The 12,265-nt window shown below is 36.4% G+C and overlaps 1 protein-coding gene across 5 annotated transcripts in view; it reads right to left on the bottom strand.

Annotated features, from left to right (window-relative positions):
- Positions 1-12,265, bottom strand: part of NAV3 (neuron navigator 3) — an 853,944-nt gene that overhangs the window by 68,218 nt on the left and 773,461 nt on the right. For all 5 annotated transcript variants that reach the window (XM_059186398.1, XM_059186399.1, XM_059186402.1 and 2 more), the window contains 3 exons: positions 11,898-12,086; positions 8,629-8,681; positions 1,895-1,918 (listed from right to left, as the gene is read on the bottom strand). In XM_059186398.1, the coding sequence (XP_059042381.1) occupies positions 1,895-1,918; positions 8,629-8,681; positions 11,898-12,086 (266 nt within the window). The remainder of the gene's footprint in view (positions 1-1,894; positions 1,919-8,628; positions 8,682-11,897; positions 12,087-12,265) is intronic.

Genomic DNA, 12,265 nt, shown 5'->3' with positions numbered 1-12,265 from the left:
CCATATTTGAAAATAATTTTATTAGGTAGCGTTTCAATGACTAACACTCAGAGAAACCTTCCCAAATCTTTATTATAATTCCTGTTATGCATTGAGTTACTATTAATTCAGAGAAGAAATGCTTTATAGATTACCTACAGTTTAAAACTGAGGGGGAATTTAGTAATACTGTTCAAATAATTAGATAAGCCAACAAAACAAATATGCTAGTTGCCTTCCTCTTTAGCTAAGTTCACAGTGAAATAAAATTGAACCAAATAAAGGCAATATTTCATATCGCATTTAAATGGTTAATATAAGCACTTTCTGCAAATAAATCTGCATGCCTCCTGTTGCTGAGACATGTGAACACAGATTAGTAAGGGTAAAGCATCGACTACCATCTGAGGCTAAGTCTATAAGTAGACTTCTGGTCTCAAAGGTTCTTAGTTACTTAGATGCCAAACATTGCACTCTAATTCTTCTCATTTCTGCAAAAAGAAGTCTCTGTTGCCGTGGGTGGACTTTTGGGATACTGTTTCAGTTTGAAAGAGCATTCCTGACATAGTTCATTAACTGTCTTTTTTTCTTCCCCCCTCTTTTGTGGAAAAGAAATGGCAGTCAACATTGAGGAACTCAAAGAAAGTTGTGGACTTTAAGCTGGAAGCAGAAACTGTGGACACTTACATAATTTCACCAAATGTGAATCCATTTTGTTCCTGGTTTTTTTAAAAGGAGATACACTAGCCCCAAATAGGACTTGACTTATATTTGAATGATGACCACCTATAGTCCCAAAAAACAGACCATCTATTTTATCTTAAACCAATACAAATCCAAAGAGCCTTTCTCAAATTAATAGTATCTATTATAAGATCCTTTACAATGTGATCTTGGAAACCTTTTAATAATGTAAACTATTTTTAAAAAACCATGACCCATTAAGGGGAGGAATGATACAAGGCGAGGTCAGAGAAGTACTAATCAGGCAAATAGGCAACATTTGAATACCTCAGTAACCATATTATAACCAAATTAGAAGTGTTGTCCTGTCCATGTAAATAAAATACTCTAGGGTTTTTTTTTTCCTAAACATATTCACTTTTTTGTATAGCAATTATAAAGATCAAATTGCTATAATCAATACTATTTTGATATTTTTAAACACAGCACAAATTTTACATAAAGCAAAGTAAGGCAAGGAGTTCCTTTGCAAAAGCTACTACCAAGACACTGATATTCTCTGTGGTCTGATTGCCTCAGTGTAAGCCAATCAAATAGTCATTACCACATCCTGAATAAAGGTCTAATTAAAGTCCTGCTCTCCTTGGGTAGGACAATTATTTCACAAAGGGAAATAAAAAGAATATTCTCTCCAGGTTGCAATCTGATTCGTACATGATTGCAACAAAGTATTTGTGAAATGTGTGTGATTAGTTCTATATACCACACTAGACATAAAGTGGCTATTAGAGAAGAAAAATTCTGGCATGAAACAGATGGGCTGGGATGCTGGTAGCTTCTATTGTGGAGGTCTGGTGCCTAAGATTCAACAGTTTCATTAATCCTATGCAGTTAATCTCACAGGCGCTGGGGAAAGGAGACTACAATAAACGTGCAAGACCACACATTCATTCATTCAGCAGATTCAATGAGTGCTTAGTACTACAGGCAATTTGTTAGTTGTTGATCTCAAACTCCATTCTAGAACGTGAGAGGAGGGCTTGCTTTTAAAAACTTCCTTTCATTTTCTTTATGAGGAAATACCAAAAACCATTTAACAACTAGAGCATTGCTTCCATCAGCAGCACGGGAGAGCTATGCCACTGTATCATAGAGCCCTCCAGTGGTGGAAACATTCATTTCATCACAAATGTAAACAAAGCGTCAAATACAAGCATGCTACAAACTTTACCTCTGAATGAGCTTTTTCTTCAGCCTGTAAAAGACAAAAGGTAAAAATTCATCTATAAATAACCAATGTCATTTTGTCCCACAAGTATAAATGAATCATTCCATTGTATAATTAAGATACTATGACCCAACATAAGACTAGTAAAATACATATGATAGTAAAATACATCTTATTTTATATTATTATCAATGACTGATACTTATATTGTATTTATACATTATAATTATGATGGTATTATTATATTATCATTATGATAGGAACCTTTAGTATTGCAAATTAATGCTTCCCTATATATAAATGGTATATTGAAAATGTAGGTCATTTGATTCATGGATATATAACGTGCCTTAAAAGCAAAGTTGGAATTAAAGACAATGTTACTCTAAGATTCAGTCTATAAGAAACAAAAACAAAAGTAGTTATAAAATTATACTCTAAAAAAGGAAATGACAGATTTTTTTCAGACATATAATAGAAAATGCACTCCATGATATTAGGGAGATCTTCAGCTGAGACTTGGGAGTCTTAATTTCACTCTGTGATTTATATATCATTAAAAAAAAAAAAGCCAAATAAAGCTGGAGAGAACATATTGGCCTCTACTGATAGCCACAGAAAAGCAGTTCATTAGTTTCTATCTTCTTTCACTGTCTTTAATGATGATTCATTAAGTTTACTGAGCTGCAAGTCAGCAAAACAGTAAAATGCCCAGTGTCAAGATGGTGATAAAAGTGGCTGGCAAACATCTTGAGTCATACACATTATGGCAATGAGGACTGCTGGAGGAACTCACAGGCTGTTTTGGACTCAGTTACAGAAAATTCCTAGTTCTGTTTTTCTTCTTTGTGCTGGGCTGCAAAACGCCAGAAAATGAGTTATGTGTACCATTACATTTGGGAAGCTCCCTTACTCTGGAAAAAGCTGGAGAATGAAAATATCGCTGAACACTACAAATCTGCCGGTTCCCTTGAGCCATTTCAAAGCAAAAAAACCCAAAAAACCTCTTATCTCCTATCTCTCCCTTGGGGATATTTCCTGGTTAACTGATGCAGAAGTACCTGAACTATTTTTTATCCCCACCCCCTTTTTTTCTACAGAAAATATAAAATAAAACAGAGGAAAATAAATAAATAAAAAGATATTTTTATGCATATATCTCTCCTTTGGGGATATTGCCTGGTTAATTGATGCAGAAGTACCTGAACTACTTTTTATACCCCCCCCTTTTTTTTCTACAGAAAACATAAAATAAAACAAAGGAAAATAAATAAATAAAAAGATATTTTTATGCATAAGTATTTCTTGAGTGTTCTCTTTCCTGTGTTTTCTCTACTCTTAAAAATAATGTATAGTTAATAATATAGTATTTAAATAACAGAGTAGTTAAACAGTAGAATCCTAATAGCCTTTATAAGGAAACTGTTTTAAAAATCAATGCTAGGTACACCAGGGTGGCTCAGTGGGTTAAGCCTCTGCTTTCAGCTCAGGTCATGATCTCAGGGTCCTGGGATCGAGCCCCTGCATCGGGCTTTCTGCTCAGCAGGGAGCCTGCTTCCTCCTCTCTCTCTCTGCCTGCCTCTCTGACTATTTGTGATCTCTCTTTGTCAAGTAAATAAATAAAATCTTTAGAATAAAAAAAAATAAAAATCAAGAAAAATCAATGCTAATGTAAGACTTGAATATTTTACATCCCAACTTTAATTTTTAAGGGAAGATTTTATTTTTTTAATTCTAATAATTTTAAGATCTTAGATACAGTTTGTTTCTAAATCAGAAGTAGAGAACTCATTTTAAGATAGAAATTTCATCTTAAAGCCAAAGAAAGCTGGAAGTTGTTTGTCTTAAGACATATGGTACAATTAACTGTGACTATTTGTTTTCCCTAGAACTTCACATGTTTATTGCCACTATATTCTGCCCAAATCCTGCTCCAAGTCCTACCAGGATTATGTAAAACTGATAATAAATAATTTGTATGTTTAAAAAAAAGCAATGTATTCTACTTAACAAAAAAGTTATGAAGATATATTTTCTCATTAAAATAGCCTCAAGTAAGTTATATATACTACCCATAAGCATAACCATTATATATTAATTCTATAGGTATTATATATAATAATGACTTTTCTTGTCCTTGTGTTTTCAGAATAATCTTTTTCCTTAATCTTTGCCTCTGTTTATACCCCGTGGCTATTAATACTAGGTAAGGTGTTATCATCAAGCTGAAGCAGTGTGGCGGGATATTAACATTATGTTTCTTTCAGCGATTTAGGCTTGGGATTAATGATGATGGGACGTGATTACTTGCCATTTTTAAATGATGGTTTTGAACCAAGCTCAGTGTCCTGAAGGATGGTAGACAGTATAAAACATTTTGCCTAAATAAAAATACATCAGATGATTCTTTATTCCATAAACCATTAATTGGCCATTCATTAACCCATTCAAAGTTACTAAAAAAAATTTCCTTCAGCATTAGCTGTGTATTAAGAAATATGTTAATGAACCAAATGTAGCTCCTGCTCTTATTACTATAAATTAGATTCCAAGTACAAAACAGATTCAATAAAGTGTTTAGTATATAATCAGTCAGAAAGAAGCTATTTACTGCAAGGATCAAAGTGCCAGGAATATAAAGAATAAAAAAAGAGCTCTAGAATTAAAAAGAAAAATCACACAGCCTTCCTCAGCCTATTTTCCCCACTTTTCATAGAGATATGGATAATAAGCAGTAGGTCTTTCCTATGAGAAAAACAACAGCACAGTCATAACTAAGAACCCAAACTGAGGAAGAAAAGAAGAGGTGGCAGAGGCAGGAACCAGCCTGAGAAGACAGGCCAACATCTAAAGAGGGTGATGCCAAGTGACGGTAAACCTGGAGGAATTTAACCTCAGTGTTGCTCCATATTCTGATGACATTAAAAGAATTTAGCAATTTGCATTTTTAGATAAAAGCTCCAGATTTCACAGTGTTGGCTTGGATTTAAACACAAGCACACATCTTAAGTTTGCCAAAGGTAACAACTTGGGAGATGAAATTAGGCCTGTGATTTCCAACCAATATACAAATTCCTGCATTCTTTCTGCTCAGAATTCTGTAAGGTGATATACTCAACTGTATAACAAGATACTCTGGAAAATTTACCGAACCATTAATGACAGAAGCTTTAAAAGATCTACAGGGGGAGAGTCCTTCCAATGAGATTTGTTAGACTGATGACTTTACAGGTAAATGTTCTTTGCAACAAGCCATTGTTATTAGTTTTATTATCTCTAAGTGAAATACATACAGCAAATATATACTTCTATAATCTATATACATGATGTTAGAGTAAACAAGGTTCGTACTCATGGTTCATAAAAACAGAATTTTGCCTAATAAGAGCAGATAGAGCTTAATATTCTTTTTTTTTTTTCAATTTAGAATGTTGTTAAGTTCAGAATTTTTTTTTAAAGATTTTATTTATTTATTTGTCAGTATAAGAGAGAGGGCCCACAAGCAGTGGGAGGGGCAGGCAGAGGGAGAAGCAGGTTTCCCACTGAGCAAGGAGCCTGGTGGGCTTGATTCCAAGACTCTGGGATCATGACCTAAATCAAAGGTAGATGCTAGCCGACTGAGCCAGCCAGGAGTCGTGAGCCTAATATTCTTCTTTTAACCAAAAAAAAAAAAAGGACTTTTTCTCCCCATAGACACTTAAATTATTTTATGAAGGCACGCCATGCAGTTGTGTATTAGCTATATACTGCAGAACTTCAAAAGATGCAATTCACATAGACTCTGATATAAACAGTGCTCTTAGAACCATGTAGGACACCATAATTTTTATAATTTATGGTATACAATATTTATTTCTTATCATTTTTATAATTAATTTTAATTTATAATATTAATTTTTATAATTATGGTATACAATATTCCTGGTCTTCTCTAGTAATTATGTGAGACCCACGGGATAGATGGGATAGGCCTGGCAGTTGTTTTCCAATTTTATTTCACAGGTATAGTCCAGAGACACTTAGCAGCCTGCCTGATGTCACACAATAGCCGCTGATAGAGTTAGGCAAGAATGCAAATCAAATGAATCTGGATCCCCAGTCCTTATAGGCGTGAAAAATAATGATAAAATTCCCTTTTGCCTTCATGGTTTAAAAAGCACTTTCACAGATATTTTCTCATTGCCAGTGGAATCTCAGTGCATGATAATGGGGGACAGAAGCCAAAAGGACTCCTCATTATCTCTGATTTTTCTCTTTATCAGTCCTCCAAATACGCATTTATTTGAATTAACTCTAGATTATTTATGAACTCAAGAATATAATTTCTATCATGTTCTGTACAACTATTTGAATTCCCTAATATCCTAAAAATCACCTTCTAATGTGGCTTGATCACCTAATCCATTCTTTTCACACATAACACAAGGGTATTTTTATTTCTAAATTTTGGCATAAACGTATACATATATAGTCACTTTATTTTAATCTCTGTTTCCATTTTGTATCATACTGATACTATAATATTTCTCTTTCATGCTTTCTGATTGACATCTGCTCTTATTTATTTATTTATTTAGGTGGGGGAGAAAATATATGTATTTTTTAGGACTTTTTTTTTTTAAAGATTTTTTATTTATTTATTTGATAGAGATCACAAGTAGTCAGTGAGGCAGGCAGAGAGAGGAGGAAGCAGGCTCCCTGCTGAGCAGAGAGCCTGATGCGGGGCTCGATCCCAGGTCCTGGGATCATGACCTGAGCCGAAGGCAGAGGCCTTAACCCACTGAGCCAACCAGGCACCCCTTAAGACTTTTATTTATTTGCCAGAGAGAGACACAGCGAGAGAGGGAACACAAATGGAGTGGGAGAGGGAGGAGCAGGCTTCCCACTGAGCAGAGAGCCCGATTTGGGCTCCATCCCAGGACGCTGGGGTTGTGAAGAAGGCAGACGCTTAATAATTGAGCCACCCAGGTGCCCCAAGGGAGAGAGACAATCTCAAGAAGGCTCCATTCCCAGCATGGAACCCAATGTGGGGCTGGATCTCACAATCCTGAGATGATGACCAGAGCCAAAACCAAGAGTCAGACGGTTTTTACAGTTTCTACAGTTTTTAAATGTCCCTTCTCTGTTCCCTATAAACCTGCAATATCCAATATAGTAGCTACTAGGCACATGTGCCTACTGAAAGTTAAATTAATGAAACTTAAAAATTCAGTTCCTCCATCACACCAGAGACACAACAAATACTCAACAGCCACACATGGCCAGAGGTTACTGTATTAGTGCAAGACAGAGCATTTTTATTATCACACAATTTTCTAGTGGACTCTGGTTACATACTAACTGGCCATTTGTCTTCCCTTAAACCATTCTCCTTTTCTTCTTGAGTTTTTCTCAGGCTGAATGAAGGTAATTTTATCCAAATACTATTTTTGCACATATTTAAAATATTTAATCAATCTGCATCTTTTTAAAAAGAAAATTATTTATTCATTTGAGAGGGAGAAAGAGCAAGAGTGGAGGGGAGAGGCAGAGGGGAAAGCAGACCCCTCACTGCGCGGGGACCCCGACACGGAGCTTGATCCCAGGACCCTGAGATCATGACCTGAGCCGAAGGCTGAAGCTTCACCCTCTGAGCCACCCAGGCACCCCTCATGCTGCATCTTTTGATGTTAAGCATAGATTCAACCACAATGTTTAAGTCCGAGCACATCCCGCAACAAGCAGGGGCATTGGGCCAATTAGGAGGGACACTCCGTGTTAATGTATTTCTTTTATCTGTTTTTTTCCAAAACATTTCACCTTTCTCACTTCTTATCCATTTGCCAAAGCAGTAAATTTAAATAACAATAGTGATTTTTTCATTTATAGAGTGTAATTGGCAAATTAAAAGGAGAAATGATGTGAAAAATACTGTCTCTCCCAACAGTAGTCTGATCTTGAGTAACTATCCAAAGCAGTAACTATGCAAGATGAGTTTCTAAAAGGAGGGCCCTAACATTGAAACCTAATGAAATGAGTAAAACAATTAGTATTGCCCATCACGCTTAATTGATCAGTGACAGCAAAGACTGAACTTTTTATGAATGTTTCAGTACTGGATTTAGGATTATTCACTGCTCAAGTCCCAGTGAAATTCAGTAAACTAAATAGATCTCACTCTTGGGATGCCTGGGTGGCTTAGTCAGTTAAGCATCTGCCTTCGGCTTAGTCCATGATCCCAGGGTCCTGGGATCGAGTCCTGCTTCAGGCTCCTTGCTCAGTGGGGAACCTGCCTCTCCTTCTGCTCGCTGCTCCCCCTGTTTGTGCTCTCTCTCTCTCTGACAAATAAATAAAATCTTTAAAATAAATAAATAGACATCACTCTTATAGAGAAAATACCATAGGACCGTCACCAGTCATGGCTCAGAGATCTGAACAAGGAAAACTAGTCAATATCATAAATTTATGGTATAGCCCAGTACATGGGTTCAGGGATTCCCAGACATACCCCAATAGGTTTTACAAGATTCAGTTTTTCATGCACTCACTGATTTTCCTAAGCACACAAAAGTCAAGTGAAGGCATATCTAAGCGGGCCAAAGAGGGGCTGGCCCAGCGGCACCTGTCCGTGGATGGGGTATGAGGTCACTCAGAACACACTCTTATCTCACCGTGTAACTTCTGTGTCAATATCAATCTACTGAATCATCTGTGTGCTTGGAAACAGTAGAAGCTTTCTTTTCACAGCGGATACTTACTGTTGAGTAAAGAGAAGAAGTGCTGGAGACCAGTGATAATGAAGAACCGTGAACTGGAAAAAGCAAAAAAGAACAAGAGGTGATATAATGAAGTCAGCTCAGAACCAGCAGGTCTTTGCTGGAGAGCGGAGAATAGGGAGGCGGGGGAGTAAAATAGTAACAGCTAGATCTAAGAATCGGAGGGCAATTCTGCTGTTATTTTTTTTGAGGTCAAATTGTTGAGACATGGGAAGGTCCCACACCTGTCCCCCTAAAATACTTCCTTCATCACGTTAGACAGGATTGGACAAACACAAGCCCTTTGAGAAGACTGGGTTTATTTAAAGTTATAGTAAACGTCCACAGAATAAATAACCAGAAAATAGTGGAAATCTAAAATAAAGTTGCCAAAAACTTTTAAACTTATAAAAAAACTTTATGTGTTTTATTTATTTCATTTTTATACAACAGAGATCCATTTTCACTGTTTTCACTGTATGCTTTCAGGGGAATAAGCATTTTATTGAACTTGCTATTTCAACATTATCTGTGATGAGTTGATTACACTCTTTTAAATGGAAAATTATTGTTTCTTTTGTACTTCTAATCATAGAAAAAAATGCTTATTTCAAGGTAGTGTCTCACTGAAATTAAGAATGGAAATTGCATACTGTCTTTTACTGAGGTATACTAAAATACCATTTTAAACAATTGATAGACTGTTTTATATTTCTGCACATCTGATGTATGAAGCCCAATGGGTGGTAAAAGTGTGCTTAATTATATTTGTAGAAAAGTCCTTCCTCTTTTCACTGTGGGGTAAAGTTATTTCTGAATATTCATCCATTCAACAAACATTAGTTGGGCCCACCCAATGTGACAGGCCCTTCCTCGTTTGTGGCACTATAAAAATGATGACACAATCCTAGGAGCTTAAAAAGAAAAGTAGAAAGGTATACAACTAAGAAGATAATTGCAATAGAGTAAAATATACTCTCTGGTACTACAAAGGTAGGATTGTGGCAGTGGGTCTCAAAATAGAGATGAATTTGAGGGACTCCAGGAAGAACCTCTTTAAAACTGACTTCACTCATATAAACATGTGGTCAAAAGAGCAATGAAGGACAGCTCCCAGATATCTCGCTCAAGCAACTGTCACCACTCTGTGAGGTGGGCAAAATGTTAGTCATCTAAAGAACACAATACAAATACAATTCCACATTCTTTCAACCTCCAACAACAGTATGCACTAAGTATGCACCAGAATGCACTAAGATTTTTGGCACGGTGTGCAGAAGGCAGGTGGACAATGAATCGGGAGATCTTAATTCTGCTCTGTTGCTGCTACTTGTTATTTAGGGGTCTAAACCTCCTACTGTGTGGCTGTTTCTTTATCTTCACAGTTATCATTGAGCAGAGAGGGCATCAGTAAAGCCGCTTCCACCTCACTAGTTCAATAATCCCTTGATTGTAGACCACAATGTAAGAATTAAAATAGGTCAGTGTTCAGTGTATGGGCATCTGAAAGCCATCTTGCCCACTCAGACTGGTGTTCAGTAATTGAGATTATTTAAACCTCATACACAGAAGGCCAGACTTTCCCAAGCATATGAAGAGCATTCCATCTGTAAATGAGGCACTCTAGAAGAGCCATCAGTATGCACAGCAAATTATTTTTATGGTATTATAAGATGCCAGTCTGTGAAGAGAGTGATAGAACCATCTCAAAAAAGCAATGACTTTACATTTCCAATTAGTTCAATTTGGTCCATCTAGTCTGTCACAATCAGGAGACTCCCAGGGTGTAATCTACTGTCACGATGAACTCCATCATTCAGTTAATGTCCCCAAAGGTAGTGGCAATGATGGTCAACTGATTTAGTGTCAGCAGATTAAATGGACAGTAGTGGCCAGAAAGCATGAAATCAATGCTCATAGCTATCTAGACTTTGAATCGGAAGAGCCTTTAAAAAAGTAGGAAGGAGAAAGAGAAAGGAACAGAACTACTCCCTCATTTCATTTTCATGACAAATCTGTGAGATTACAGATGCAGGAATTAGCACTGACTGATAAAGTTAAGAAATTGGCCGAAGTTCAGACCACAAATAAATGGATGAACAGAGGCTTACAACTCGATATATTTCAGGATCTGGAGTCCTTTCTTTTATATATAATCATTAAAGACTAGGATAGTTGGCTGATTTTATATTGGTTTTGTTCTTTTTAAAAATTTAATTTAATTTAATTTAAATTCAATTAATATATAATGTATTATTAGTTTCAGTGGTAAAGGTCAGTGATACTTCAGTTGTATATAACACCCAGTGCTCATCACACGACGTGCCCTCCTTAATGCCCCTCACCCAGTTACCCCATTCCCTTCAGCAGCTCTGTTTGTTTCCCATGGTTAAAAGTCTCTTGTGGTTTTCCTCCCTCTCTGATTATGTCTTGTTTTATTTTTCCCGCCCTTCTCCTATGCTCCTCTGGTTTGTTTCTAAAATTCCACATATGAGTGAGATCCTGTGATAATTATCTTCCTTCGATTGGCTTATTTTGCTTAGCTTCATCTAGTTTTATCTACATCCTTGCAGATGGCAAGCAATTGTACTCCTAGGTATTTACCCCAAAGATAAAAATGTCTGATTTTATTCTGATCAATTTAAACTTTTATGTTTACCTTTATTTTATTCTTAGCTGATATGCTTTATAGTATGTGTTGCCACAATTTTTCATTATGGATACTTTTAAAAATCATTCATTAAATCAAAGAGGAAAATCTCTCAAATATTAATTATCAAATTTCACACCTGCAGTTATATAGTTTAAAAAAATTACATACCTTTGAACATCAATTGTCTCCTGAGTTTTTTGAATAGAACTATTAGAAAGTATTCACATAGAACCTTATTACGTTGGATAAGAAAATGAAACTTAGAAGACAAAAAGTAGACATGATATGAATTCTATTATGATATAACAAGAACCAACACCAGAGGGAGTTTCTGAGAATACAAGCTGGCAATGTGTGGTAGTATGAGAACACCAAATTTGTTCTGAACTGTTATATAACCAAGTATTAATCTACACAATTTCTGGCATATTTCCAAATGCATAAAGAAACAGAAGGTAATGCAGATTAAAACCTCTTCAAGCTTCAGGGCTCCCTAAATGAGAGTTACACTTAACTCATTTATTTACTCTTCAGGAATCCTTGTAATGGCAACTGATGTGACAGTTTTCATCTCTGAGTTAAATAAAGGAACTCCATCTTTATTTCCCCCTACGCCTACCTTCTTCCATGCTGTCTCGGAATGAGCCTGAATGACTGATGGCACGTGGCCTTTCTTCCAGAGACGTGGCACTCCCACAAAGCTGGGAGTCATCGTAGAGATCGAAGGAAGAGTCTTGGGCTGGGATGCTATTTGAACGCATCATGCTGGGCCCAGGAAGGTTAAATTGAGACAGATTGGTTGGGCTCACTGAAAAACAAAGCACACATAGACTCATTATTCTGGGGCTTGGATGATGAAAACAGTTGGCTGCTGGAAAGTGAGAATGTGATCCCAATTCTACGGAAACGTGAATTTAATGGGTGTCTCTATTGAAGGCAGGCTGACAGTCTGCCCCTGAAATGTTCAGTAACAGTTTCAGGAGAGTC

Source organism: Mustela lutreola, chromosome 8, assembly GCF_030435805.1.
Source record: "Mustela lutreola isolate mMusLut2 chromosome 8, mMusLut2.pri, whole genome shotgun sequence".
In the NCBI taxonomy this organism is placed as follows: Eukaryota; Metazoa; Chordata; class Mammalia; order Carnivora; family Mustelidae; genus Mustela; species Mustela lutreola.
This window is presented reverse-complemented; position numbering and strand designations above follow the sequence as displayed.